Source organism: Varanus komodoensis, unplaced genomic scaffold (genome assembly GCF_004798865.1).
Source record: "Varanus komodoensis strain SLA01 unplaced genomic scaffold, ASM479886v1 scaffold6_2, whole genome shotgun sequence".
Lineage (NCBI taxonomy): Eukaryota > Metazoa > Chordata > Lepidosauria > Squamata > Varanidae > Varanus > Varanus komodoensis.
Genome location: NW_025336346.1, coordinates 860673 through 872926, shown reverse-complemented (window position 1 = coordinate 872926; position 12254 = coordinate 860673). Strand labels below are relative to the sequence as shown.

Below are 12254 nucleotides of genomic sequence, written 5' to 3'. Positions count from 1 at the left end.
TGTGCTTCTCCTCCCTGGCCCTACTCCATATATCGACAGCAGGACCTGTATACTAAGATGGTAGAATCTGTGGCAGGAGAGTTCTGCTAGGTTTTCACTAAGAACTATTTCCTCTAGATCAGATTTGTGCAGGATTTAATATAAATCTAGCTGTCAGCAGATAGATGTGCTGTTGGAGAGATTTATTTATTTATTTATTTATTATTTATTTATTTATTTATTTATTTATTTATTTATTAAAACATTTTTATGCCGCCCCATTCGCCGAAGCCTCGGGGCGGCTTACAACACTAGATAAAACAATAAGTTAAAATATCCATATAAAATGATCATAATTTAAAACACACATTATAAAATAAGCCGCCCTGGCCAGATAAAATTCAGTTGTATTAGCATTTAAAATGTTGCTTAAATAAAAAGGTCTTTGCCTGGCGCCGAAAAGCAAATAACGACGGCGCCAGGCGGACCTCTCTGGGGAGCGCATTCCATAACTTAGGCGCCACCGCTGAGAAAGCCCTTCTCCGAGTAGCCACCCTCCTAATTTCTCTCACGGAGGGCTCCCGGAGAAGGGCCTCTCCCGCCGATCTCAGGGGGCGACTGGGCAAATATGGATGTAAGCGCTCCTTCAGGTAACCAGGACCCAAGCTGTTTAGGGCTTTATAGGTCATTACCAACACCTTGAATTGGGCCCGGACTTCAATGGGGAGCCAGTGAAGCTGACGGAGCACTGGAGTCATGTGAACATAACGCCCAGTCCCCGTCAGCAGCAGATTTATGATGTTCTTTGGGTCTTTTGCACTGGGCACTCATTATACAACATTGGCAACTGTTTCTTTTGTGTTCTAGGCTATTGAGAATGTTTCTTCTGCCTCTGAGCATAAGGTACTTAATTTATTTTATATGGCACTCAATAGCGGAAGGTAGTTCACAGCAATTTTTTTTAATACTGGGGCGTATTCCTGAGCAGATCCATGTAGGAATGATCAGTACTTTGTATGGCTGGTGGGAAATACCCATATTGGTAGGAACTCCCATTTGCCATTGGCCCCCATACCATGTGTTTTGTTTTTCCTAAGGCTGGAATGCTACCCATGAGACTCTTCCCAAATTGGAATTTCTGGAATGAAAAAGCTTCCCCATCCAGTATTTTGGGGCTGGGGCTTATAACCCTGCACAGCTCCTCAAAAGTTCAGACTGAAACCCAGAGCAGATACACTGCCTCACTGCTACTAGAGTCATCAGTCTCAGATGATTAAATTGTGGGATCTCTGCCTGTACATGTCAACAGGTGCCTATAATTGTAATGGCAGACAGATTCCTTCCGTACTGTGGCCAAGGGACCAGGATTTTGTGCTAAAGACTTGTCAGATTCTGTTATGCATGCTCTTCAAAATATGCATGTCTGTGTATCTTTTTCATCATTCTTCTAAATGCCCAGAAACCTGTTTATTTGTAGAAATGGGTCATTTTTCTCCTAAGAAATTTTGCTGTGGAAGAAGAAATCAGGGATAGGAAGATAAGCTTTATGAATTAATTCCTGATTTAACCATTAAAAGCTTTTTAGTCTATAGTAAATACTGGATGCATGCTTTTCATCCTTCTACATCATGAATGTGCAGAGTATGCCACTTTAAAGATACAATGAAAATGTTTTCAGAATTTTGTGCAAAATACCACAGATTCTGTATTGTGCATTCATTTCATTTTTTTAATAACTTGACTGATCCTTCTTGCTTGTCGATAACTTTAGCATGATCAGTTGTTGCTTTATTTCCAAAAAGGTTATGGATCTGATTGTGTTGCTAATAATCTATGCTACTAATGCCAAGAACAAGAAGCAAATTGAGAAAGTGTTGAGGAGCAAGATCCGGGCAGGGCAGGTGCAAGAGCAGTTGCCACGGAATGCATTTCGGTACCACACACTGGTGAGTATTTGTGCTGCTGATCACCCTGGTGAGTGTTTCCATTCCATCATCCATCCTCAGATTTGCAAGACTGTTCTTCAGTTCACATTATGCCGCACCTTTTTTTATCTGCATGGTTAATGTAAAGCAGGTGATAGAAGGAGGCTTTTATAGTTGTGCTTATGGTAGTTGTGGCTTCAAGTTCAGAAATGGATATCAACTGCCTCCTCCTTGGCTCTACATAAGAAAAGAATGACGCTTAGCGCTAGGATTTGGAACATTGTGGACTTCCGTAAATTTATGTGCTCTGAATTTTTGCAATGTGCTTCTTGGAACTGATGGCAGGATAGGTGTTCTTAGGCAGACATCTGGATAATAAATAGGCAGCCTTAAACGCATGAACCCACCCACACTGATTTTCTAGTCGCTGATTTTCATCTAACAAAGAGAGAAACTTAAGGTGCATTCCTGTGCATGTTATGAAGATAAAAGTCCTACAACTCACAGCATGCCCCAGTCAACATAGCCAGATGTGCCAAGCTAAGAGCCATAGAATTTTTTTCTGCCTAAACATGCCTAGAATTGCACCCTTAATTAGTTTTGGAAATACAAGTTTGTCTATTTATGCATGTCTGTATGAATCACTTTAGTATTTTGTTAGATCATATATATGAGGTGCCAAATTGCTTTCTGGAATCACTCCTGATCTTATCTGGGCAATGAATTGTAAAATACCTCATCATAGAGTGAGATAGAAATTTGGCAAAGCAGTTAAATATCTGTTTGTTCTGCCTGCACTCAGGTTATGAGAGACCTCTTTCCCACTATCTTGTCATTGGCTGAGAGTTTTGTACATTCGGCAGATCCCAGTATTGTCTCTTTCGGCAGCTGTCTGTACAAGCAAGCATTCACAACTTTTGATGCATATTGCCAGCAGGTATAGTGACACACCAGTTCCATTCTCTGCTTGGTGAAATGTATATGTTTGTCTGTGCATGTGTGCAATTTCTTTAAGATTAAAGTTCCTCCCTGCCATTGTTTGCTTCTGGTTCTAATGTAGTAGGGTAGAAAGTACATTCTATTACATAAGCTCATATATTTGTACTTAAAGCTTGGATTCTAGAAGCCTGATCCATAACTTTGGTCATGTAGCTTATGTCAAGACTGTTGCACTACAGAATTCTATCTGCTTGGAGGTCGGTTAAAATATTAATATAAATTAATATTTTAAGTAGGCACCGCCCAGCTCATGCAAAGGAACCAAGCAAATAGTTGAAGAAAATGGCTACAGTTTAGTACAGAATTAGTGTGCTGGGTTGTGGGCTAAGTGCTGAGGACTTCCCAAAAGCAAGACTGGTACTTACTGGCTTAAAACAGTACATCCTTGAAAAATGGAAGCAAATATGCACATTCTGTTCAATAGTAATGAATATTCATAATTTCTCACAATAATACATGCATGAGCAATGTAGTGTAATTGCAACACTTGGACCTTGGAAAGTCAGATATTTTTTCCATATATCTATATATATCTATATCAGGTTTGAATTAAATGCACTTGACATGAGGTCATGAATTCAGTTTTAAGAGATGAATATAAAATACGATCTGTTCACATTGCATTCAGATTTAATTTTAAACCAAATTTTTCAGTAACAATGAACAAAATTTTTGAATTAAAATAGTTTAAAAATGTAAATATGATGTTTAGATATTTATTTTCTACTCAATGTTAAAAAGTAATCACTATCCTAAGGCAGGAGCTTCAGGTAGGTTTGGCCCACCTGAATCTCTCAGTCTATGTAAATCTCTACTTCTATGTAAATATCAAAATGAGAAGTGGATATCCAGTGGCCTATGATATTTTAATGCTGCCAGTAACTAAGAGAGAGAAGGGAGACTAGGTTAGCATAGCCTCTTCCAAAGCAGGTTTTTTCTTACATTAGAATGCCTACTACCCATTTTGAGGAACATGTCTCTGATCTGCATTTTGCTCTAGTTTATGTACTATTGTATTTCAATGTATTTTATCATGTTGTAAGCCGCCCCGAGGTTTCGGCAAGGGGCGGCATAGAAATGTTATTATAATAATAATAATAATAATAATAATAATAATAATAATAATAATGCCTGCTTTCCAAACCATTTCATATATACTTACTTACAGTACTTGTGCGCTGCCCAATAATGTTGTTCTGTTTTAATATTTTAACTCTAAACTATGAAATATACTAACAATAAAACAATGAACTGTGATATTACAAGTGAGTTGCAGCACATAAAACAGTATCTTAAGCAAAAGATGCAAAGTATTAGTAAAGCAGATCTAAAATTCAATGCCTTAAATATGGCCAAATTTAAAAAGCCTGGTAAACTAACTGGATTTTACTGGACATTGAAAAGTGATAAGCAAGACAGCAAATGAGTCTCTCTGGGATGCCACCACTAAAAAGGCCCTTTCCCCAGTAGCAGCTGTCACACCTTAGTTAATTAAGAAAATCCTATGAAGTTTCTTATCACTCTTTAGAAGCCACCTAATATGGTTGTAAAGTTGCATGTTAACCAATAGCTGAAAAGCCAAACATAAGGGCTTTCAGCTGAATGTCATCAGCAGTCAGACTGCCAGATGAGTGCTATTCTCTCATGCCTCTGTCATGACTGTTATACTTCTCACTTTTTCTTTCCTGTACTTGTCCCTGCAGGAAATTGTGGGTGCCCTGGTTACTCATGCATGTGGAGGGAATGATATTGAAGTAGATGTCTCTTTGGATATGCTAACTGACCTGGTGACTTTTCATACTTCATCAGTTATTCCATATGCAGTATTTCTGAAGGTAAGGATGGCCAAAGCTGGGAGCACTAATGCCGGAGCCAGTCCCTTAAAAACTTCTCTTTCAAAGTCATGCATAAGAAGAGGAAGTTTAAAAAGAACACATTTTAAAAATAGCAGTTTAGAATATTACAGATATTAGCCATATTTTCAGTTCTGCTTAGTTTATGGAAGTCCAAGAGCAGTTAAGTATATGACATGCTGCAGGAGTGGATGACCTCAATCTTCATTGACTCTTAGATGATCTTAAGAACTCTTTTCACCTTCTGATGGAAAATCTCCCTGTGATTAAGAATGGAAAATGGAGTTGTAGGTGTGAGAGTCTATGCATAGCAAGGGTCTACTTTTTCTTTTATTAGAATCCCCATGGCTAGCTAACATGTCTTTCAAAGCAAGAATGCATATCAGTTAAAGCATACCTTGCCTGTATGCTGAGCAACCTGAGGATGCACCTTGCTCAAGATCATCAGAAGAGTCTTGCTGGTTTGCTAAGGTCTGTCCGGTCCTGCATTCTTTTCGAAGAATCTCAGCAACCAGCAAGCACTTGGTGGTCCACTGCAAATAGGACAGTTGTCCATCTTCAGCTCACCCTGCATATTGAAGAAGCCAATCTAGATGATCTTTTTTGCCTGCTGTACTTGGAAATTCTGGTATCAGAATATATCATGCAGATGTGGAGTATTTTATTATCTTTTCTTTCAGAGCATTTTAGATTATATGGACAATTTAAGTCCACACCAAATCCGGAAGCTATTCCACATTCTTAGCATGCTAGCATTCAGCCAAGGGCACAAGAGCAGCCACATTCAGGTGAGTGAAAGTTGGAGACCCTGGAGTCACTCCCTCTACACAGTTGCAGTTGTCTAGATCAGTAAGATTGTTTGTATCAACAATGTATGTCCAAATTTTGATGAACATTGCCAATTCCCGGCTAATCTAGACATAACAGTATTTTCTCCACTTTTCAGACATAGTCCTCTGAATGACAACAATCCTGTTTCTGTCAACATTTCTTTGAGCGTTTGGAAATGAACAAAATGTGTTTGTGATTCGCATGTGAATGTTGGCATCACCACATTCTGAGCAGTGTAACATACATGATTGGGTAGTAGATTGCCTAACATAATCAAAAGGGTGGAATTGCTTCTATAACATTTCACTGTTTGGGAATTCTTGAGACACAGTATACTTTTATATGAAAGCGCTACCTTCCATGTGTTTGGGTTTTTGGTTTTTTTTGCAATTCAGTTGTCCATATTCATATTTATTGTTTCTTTTGGAGTTTCATTCCTGATCTCTCCAATATGGAAATTCACTTTCTCATTTGCTGTTAGGAGATACTCAGTAATGACTTTTCAGCTGACCAGGAAAGGGAGGAATCATGTGCTAGAAAATCTTAAGCTGACTACTCTCTTGCTCTGCCTGCAGTTCTTCCCTGCCTTTCACCCAGAATGAAGCTACCTTTCTCCTTTTCTGCAGTTTCCTGTGTAAGACTATTCTAACATCATCCTCAGTTTCTCTCTCTCTAGCTCAGCCACAGGAAGGATTTGGGGTTGAAACCAGAGGGTAATCAACCAAATGCATGTTTTTCTAGTATATGATCCCTGCCTTTGCTGGACTGTATTAGGCGCACACCCATTCTTGGGTGCCTCCTGCACACCAAGTAAGAAAAAAACCATCACTGTAAGTTACAATTATTCCATTCTGCCCAAAGCCTGAGAGGCATGTGCCTCTTGCTTATTTTTTGGATATAACAAAATATTTGTTCAGTATGTGCAAAAATGGAAGAACAATGATGTGTTACTTACTGCAACCCCCAGGAAGATTGGGCAGTAGAACATATCCTTCAAACAGACTGTGAGAGGTTTGCAAAACAGAACTAGTGGGAATTATTATTCATGTGTGCATTGACATTTCCATATTGCCTCACTCCTTTAGGCATCGCCCGTAATTTGACTGCATGGAATTGATCATGTGTACTTCTGAATGTGCTGTCACTTTTCCTAACACACACTCTCCTTCTTTCCCTGCAGGATGATATGCACATGGTCATTAGAAAGCAACTCTCCAGCACTATTCTGAAGTATAAGCGTATTGGGATCATTGGTGCAGTTATGATGGTTGGTAACATGGCAGCAAAACGGTGAGCAAGTAGAGAAGGATGTGCAAATTACCATTTTATGTTGTTCTAAATACTTAAGGGACATAAGGCAGTGTGTCTTGGTACTTGCACCATATAAAAGTGCAAGAGAATCATAGAATAGAAGAGTTGGAAAGGTCCATGAAGGCCATTGAGTCCAACCCCCTGCTATTGCAGGACACCATGTTACACCATCCCACTCAGATGGCCGTCCAGTTTCTTTTTGAATGTCCCTAGTGTGGGAGAGCCTATGAGCTCTCTGGGCAACTGGTTCCACTGTTGTATTGCTCAGTCAGTGGGGAAGCTTTTCCTGATATCTAGCCTGAATCTGGGTTGCTGCAACTTGAGCTGACTATTCCTTGTCCTACATTCTGGTATCAGCGAGAAGAGATATTGACCTTCCTCTTTGTAACAGCCTTTGAGGTACTTATAGAGGGATATCATGTCCCCCCTCGGCCTTCTCTTCTCAAGGCTGAACATGCCCAGTTCCCTCAGTCTATCCTCATAGGGCAATGTTTCCAAACCCTGGATCATTGGAAACAGAAGAAAGTCATTTTCAAAAATTTAGTTCTATTTCCAATCATATACTTTAGTGCAGTGGTTTTCAACTTTTCCACAGCTGGGGACTGACAAAAACAGGAAAACCACCTCAGTGACTGCTAAGGCAGAAACAAAAAGCACCATACACACCGTACAGTATTCTGTGTATAAGTTTCCAAACCACAGACCAGTGGTTGAAAACTACCGCTTTAGTGTGTGCTTCCTGTTATGGTCTAGCTGTGTTTTATTAAGACTAATACCAATAATATGCTAACAGAAAAAGTAGGCAGCAGGATCTATAATTGTTTTAACCATTCAAGAGAGCATGTGCAATATAAATAGGCAATGCGAGACAGTTAATGGGACTACCCCTGTGCACATTTCTGCTAAAATGACACAGCTGCATTTTAGCATGATCTAAGTGCATTGATTTATTGATACCCTTCAAGCAATAGAGGTATTTCTGATTCAGGAGACAGTATCAAGAAACTCTTCATTTTTGCCTCTGTTCAAGGAACAGTATCAAATGCATTCTGCCAACCAGGGAGAGATTCCAATGTATAGGTTGCTTTTGTTTGTTTAAATCTATGAGATAATAGTCAAAATACAGTGTAAACAAATAATGGAGCGGTGAGGAAGAAGTTGATTCTTTTTCATGATTTCTGTTCATTGAACAGATGCTGTGACTTCGTTTGTTTACATGGGGAAGCTTTTGAAAGATAGAAACATAGAAACAGAGCAAGTAAGAAGGGTCCTCCCGGGCCATCTAGTCTGACCTCCGGCACCAGCCGGCTCCACTCACGACATGCCCACCATGTGGACGTCCAGCCTATCTTTGAACACCCGCACTGATGGGGCCTCAACGACCTCTCGTGGAAGCCCATTCCACACCCTTGGGGTCTTGACTGTCAGGAAGTGCTTCCTGGCATCCAAATGGAACCTTTGCTCCCTGAGCTTTGCTCCATTGGAGCACATCCTGCCTTCCTCTGCAGGGGAGAACAGGTCTCTACCCATCTCCATGTGACATCCCCTCACATACCTGTATGTCGCCAACATATCCCCTCGGAGACTCCTCTTCTCCAGGCTGAAGAGACCCAGTTCCCTCAGTCTCACCTCATATGGCATTCCCTGCAAACTGGCCACCAACCTTGTGGCCCTACGCTGCACTGACTCCAACCTGGCTGTATCCTTTCTGTAATGAGGTGCCCAAAACCGAACACAATACTCCAATTGCGGGCGCACCAGAGTCATGTAGAGTGGTAGTAATACCTCTCCTGATCTAGAAGCCACACTTCTGGCTATGCAACCAAGGGTGGCGTTTGCCCTCTTGACCACCGCATCACACTGCTGACTCATGTTTAGCCTGCAGTCAACCAGTACCCCGAGGTCCCTTTCACAAGTGCTGCTCTTCAGCCACTTGTCACCTAACCTGTACTTATGACAGTGATTCCTATGCCCCAAGTGCAAGACCTTGCACTTATCCACATTGAACGCCATCCTGTTGTCTCCTGCCCACTTCCATAGTCTGTCCAGATCCTTTTGGATCTGGAGTACCTGCTCCTCAGTTGTGGCCACTGCTCCAGTTTTAGTGTCGTCTGCGAATTTGATCAGCAGACTGTTCACCCCTTCTTCCATGTCGTTAATGAAAAGATTAAACAGGACCGGCCCCAGGACAGAGCCCTGGGGGACCCCGCTTGTTACTGGCCGCCATCCCGATGATTCCCCGCTAATGGTTACCTTTGGCTTTTGGTCAGTCAACCATGCCCTAATCCACTGGACAGTGCTTTGGTGTATCCCAAAACTCCTCAGTTTCTCCATCAGGATATCATGGGGCACTTTGTCAAAGGCCTTGCTGAAATCCAGGTATACCACATTCACTGCATCCCCTCCATCTAGCTATCTCAAAACCTTGTCATAGAATTCCACAAGGTTTGTCTGGCAGGACCTGTTTTTGCGGAAGCTGTGTTGTGTGCCTGTCAGCCTCCCTTCCCTACCTAGCATCACTAGATCTCTCGCTATTATGAGCCTTTCCATTGTTTTTCCTGCAATGGATGTAAGGCTTAACCGGTCTATAATTCCCCATGTCCTTTCTATTACCCTTTTTGAAAATTGGGACCACTGATGCCACCCTCCAGTCCTCTGGAACTTCACCCGTTCTCCACGAGGTCTCAAAAATGGAGGCCAGCGGGCGTGAGAGAACCCCTGCCAACTCTCTAAGTACTCTCGGGTGTAACCTGTCAGGGCCTGGCGCCTTTGTAATGTCCAATGCCCTGAGGAGCCCCTTGACTTCAAGGGGGGTGACTCTAATCTGTGCCCCTAAGTCCCCAGCCTCATCTAATCTCCTATGCGGATATCCCCCATCCTGCTTTGGGGAGAACACAGAGGCAAATAGTCATTTAGCCTCTGTGCCTGTTCCCACATATCAGTCACTGGATCTCCTTCCTCCTTATTTAGTGGTCCCACCACTTGTCTCCCCTTCTTCTTCCTATTTACATGCTGAAAGAAGCCCTTTTTGTTGCTCTTGATATTCTTGGCAAGTCTCAGCTCGTAATCAGCCTTAGCCTTGCGAAGAATCCTTCTGCAACGGGCCTCCTCCCCCCGATATACCCTTTTGTCTATTTCCCCCAGTACCCATTTCCTACGGAGGTTCCTCTTTCGTCTAATCCCTCTAACCACCTCCTTTCGCATCCATGGCGGCACTCTCCTCCGCCTCCCCACCTTACCTGACTAGAGGTATCGTCAAGGCTTGCGCCTCCAAAACCTCCCTTTTGAGTGCTATCCACCCCTCCTCAACTCGCTTACCTTCCAGTAACCTATCCCAGGAGACTTTCCCCAGTCTGGCCTTCAGTTGGCCAAAGCTGGCCCTCTTGAAGTCCCAGCTTCTAGTGCTCGACCTGCTGCACGTCCCCAGTCCCCTGATCTCAAAGCAAAGGATGGAGTGATCACTCGCATCCAGAGCTCTCCTAATCTGTACTTCATCTATCAGCTCCTCCCTATTGGTCAAGACCAAGTCAAGAATGTTTCCCCCCCTTGTTGCCTCTTGGACCCACTGTGTGAAAAACCCTCCCTCTATAGCTTCTAGGAAGCAACGTGACCTGGCTGTGAGTGAGTCTCCCAAGTAATATCCGGGAGATTGAAATCTTTACTGTGTCTCTCCCCCGAGATATCCTTAGAATCTGGCCTGTCAGGACATCCAGGGTCTCAAGTTGACCTGGAGGGCAATAACATACCCCCACTGTCAGGTCTCTTTCCCTGTCAAAACCCCTAAGTTTCACCCAGACTGCCTCTACCGAATCCCCATCTGTGCTGCATTCTGTCTCACTGCATCCTATCTCTTCCCTGATGTATAAAGCCATGCCCCCACCTCTCTTTCCCTTCCTGTCCTTTCTAAAAAAGTGATACCCTTCTATGTTCACATTCCAGACTTGCCTTTCATCCCACCAAGTTTCTGTGATTCCCACCAGGTCATACCCTCCTATTCCCAGGAGAGCTTCAAGCTCTTCCTGCTTATTACCCATGCTCCTAGCGTTGGTGTACATGCACCTCAACTCCTTCCCACCACTTCCCTCCCTTGGAGTTCCCAGCCTCCTCCTTCCTCCCATCCTCCCTGATACCTGGCACCTCTCTGTAGGAGTCCTGTCAGTCCCTGCAGTATCTCTAAAACCCCGCTCCCAGAGCCCTGATCCTCCCCCCACACTTGTCCAGTGCAGACACGTTACTGGGGGGCCTGAACACCCCCCCCCCGGCTCAGTTTAAAGTCTTCTGGACGAAGCTCGCTAGAACATCTCCAAAGGACCTTTTCCCCATCCTCGTGAGGTGTAACCTATCCCTTGCCAGAAGTCCATTGGCAAGAAAACGAGTGCCGTGGTCAAGGAACTCAAAGCATTCCTTCTGGCACCACACCCTAAGCCAGTCGTTCACCTCGGAGGCCCTCCTGTCCCTTCCTGACCCAAATTCTTGGACAGGTAAGATTGACGAGAAGGCCACTTGGGCCTTCAGCTCCCTGAGTTTCTTCCCCAAGGCCTCAAAGTCCCTGGTGGTCCCAACCACACCCTGCCTGGCCACATCGTTTGTGCCCACATGGATCACCAGGAGCGGCTGGTGACCCCTGGAGCGAACAAGACGCTCCACTCTGTCCTTCACATGCCAGATGCGTGCGCCCGGCAGGCAGCAAACCTCCCTTGTCTCCAGGTTGGGGCGGCACACGGCCGCCTCAGTGCCCCTCAGCAGGGAGTCCCAAACAATAATCACCTGCTGCCGTACCTTCCCGGTGCTGGTGGGCAGCCGTGCCCTGGCCCTCACCCCTCCTGCAGTGGCCCCCTTGCCGCCTGACGTCCCAGGCTGGGGGTCCTGCTGGTCCCCCAAGGCCTCATCAGCCCCAGCCTCCCCAAGTGGAGAGAACCTGTTTCCAGCTCCAGATTGGTGCCAAGAGAAGGAGGAGGCCGTGCTGGCCTCCTCCTCCTGTGGGTGACATACCTCCATGTCTCTGCAGCTGCTCCTCCCATGGCCTCTCCCTCAACCCTCTGTCCAGAGGGGGGCTGCTCCGGGGGGGGGACCTGGAGAGCTCTCTCGGCCCTCAGGCACCTCACCTCCTCTTCTAGCAGGGTCACCATCTTGCACCGAGGGCAAGTGTATCCCTGCCTCTCCTGGGGAAGAAGGGCGAACATGTCGCAGCTCTCGCAGTGGACAGCCACACTTGTGACTCCCGCCAAGGCCATCTCCTGGTCTGCCATCGGTATCCCTTTCAAGACCTTACCTTGGTCCCCTGCCTTGTCTGTCCTGCAGTTCCTCTTACTCGCCCAGTTCTCCCAGACAAAAACCCACTCGCACACACACACAA

The 12254-nt window shown here is 44.3% G+C and overlaps 1 protein-coding gene across 1 annotated transcript in view; it reads left to right on the top strand.

Annotated features, from left to right (window-relative positions):
* FANCD2 (FA complementation group D2) overlaps window positions 1-12254 on the top strand; it is a 65773-nt gene that overhangs the window by 15604 nt on the left and 37915 nt on the right. Inside the window, exons 14-19 of the mRNA XM_044451315.1 lie at window positions 847-882; window positions 1782-1925; window positions 2707-2841; window positions 4607-4738; window positions 5437-5544; window positions 6768-6877. Of these exons, the coding sequence (XP_044307250.1) occupies window positions 847-882; window positions 1782-1925; window positions 2707-2841; window positions 4607-4738; window positions 5437-5544; window positions 6768-6877 (665 nt within the window). The remainder of the gene's footprint in view (window positions 1-846; window positions 883-1781; window positions 1926-2706; window positions 2842-4606; window positions 4739-5436; window positions 5545-6767; window positions 6878-12254) is intronic.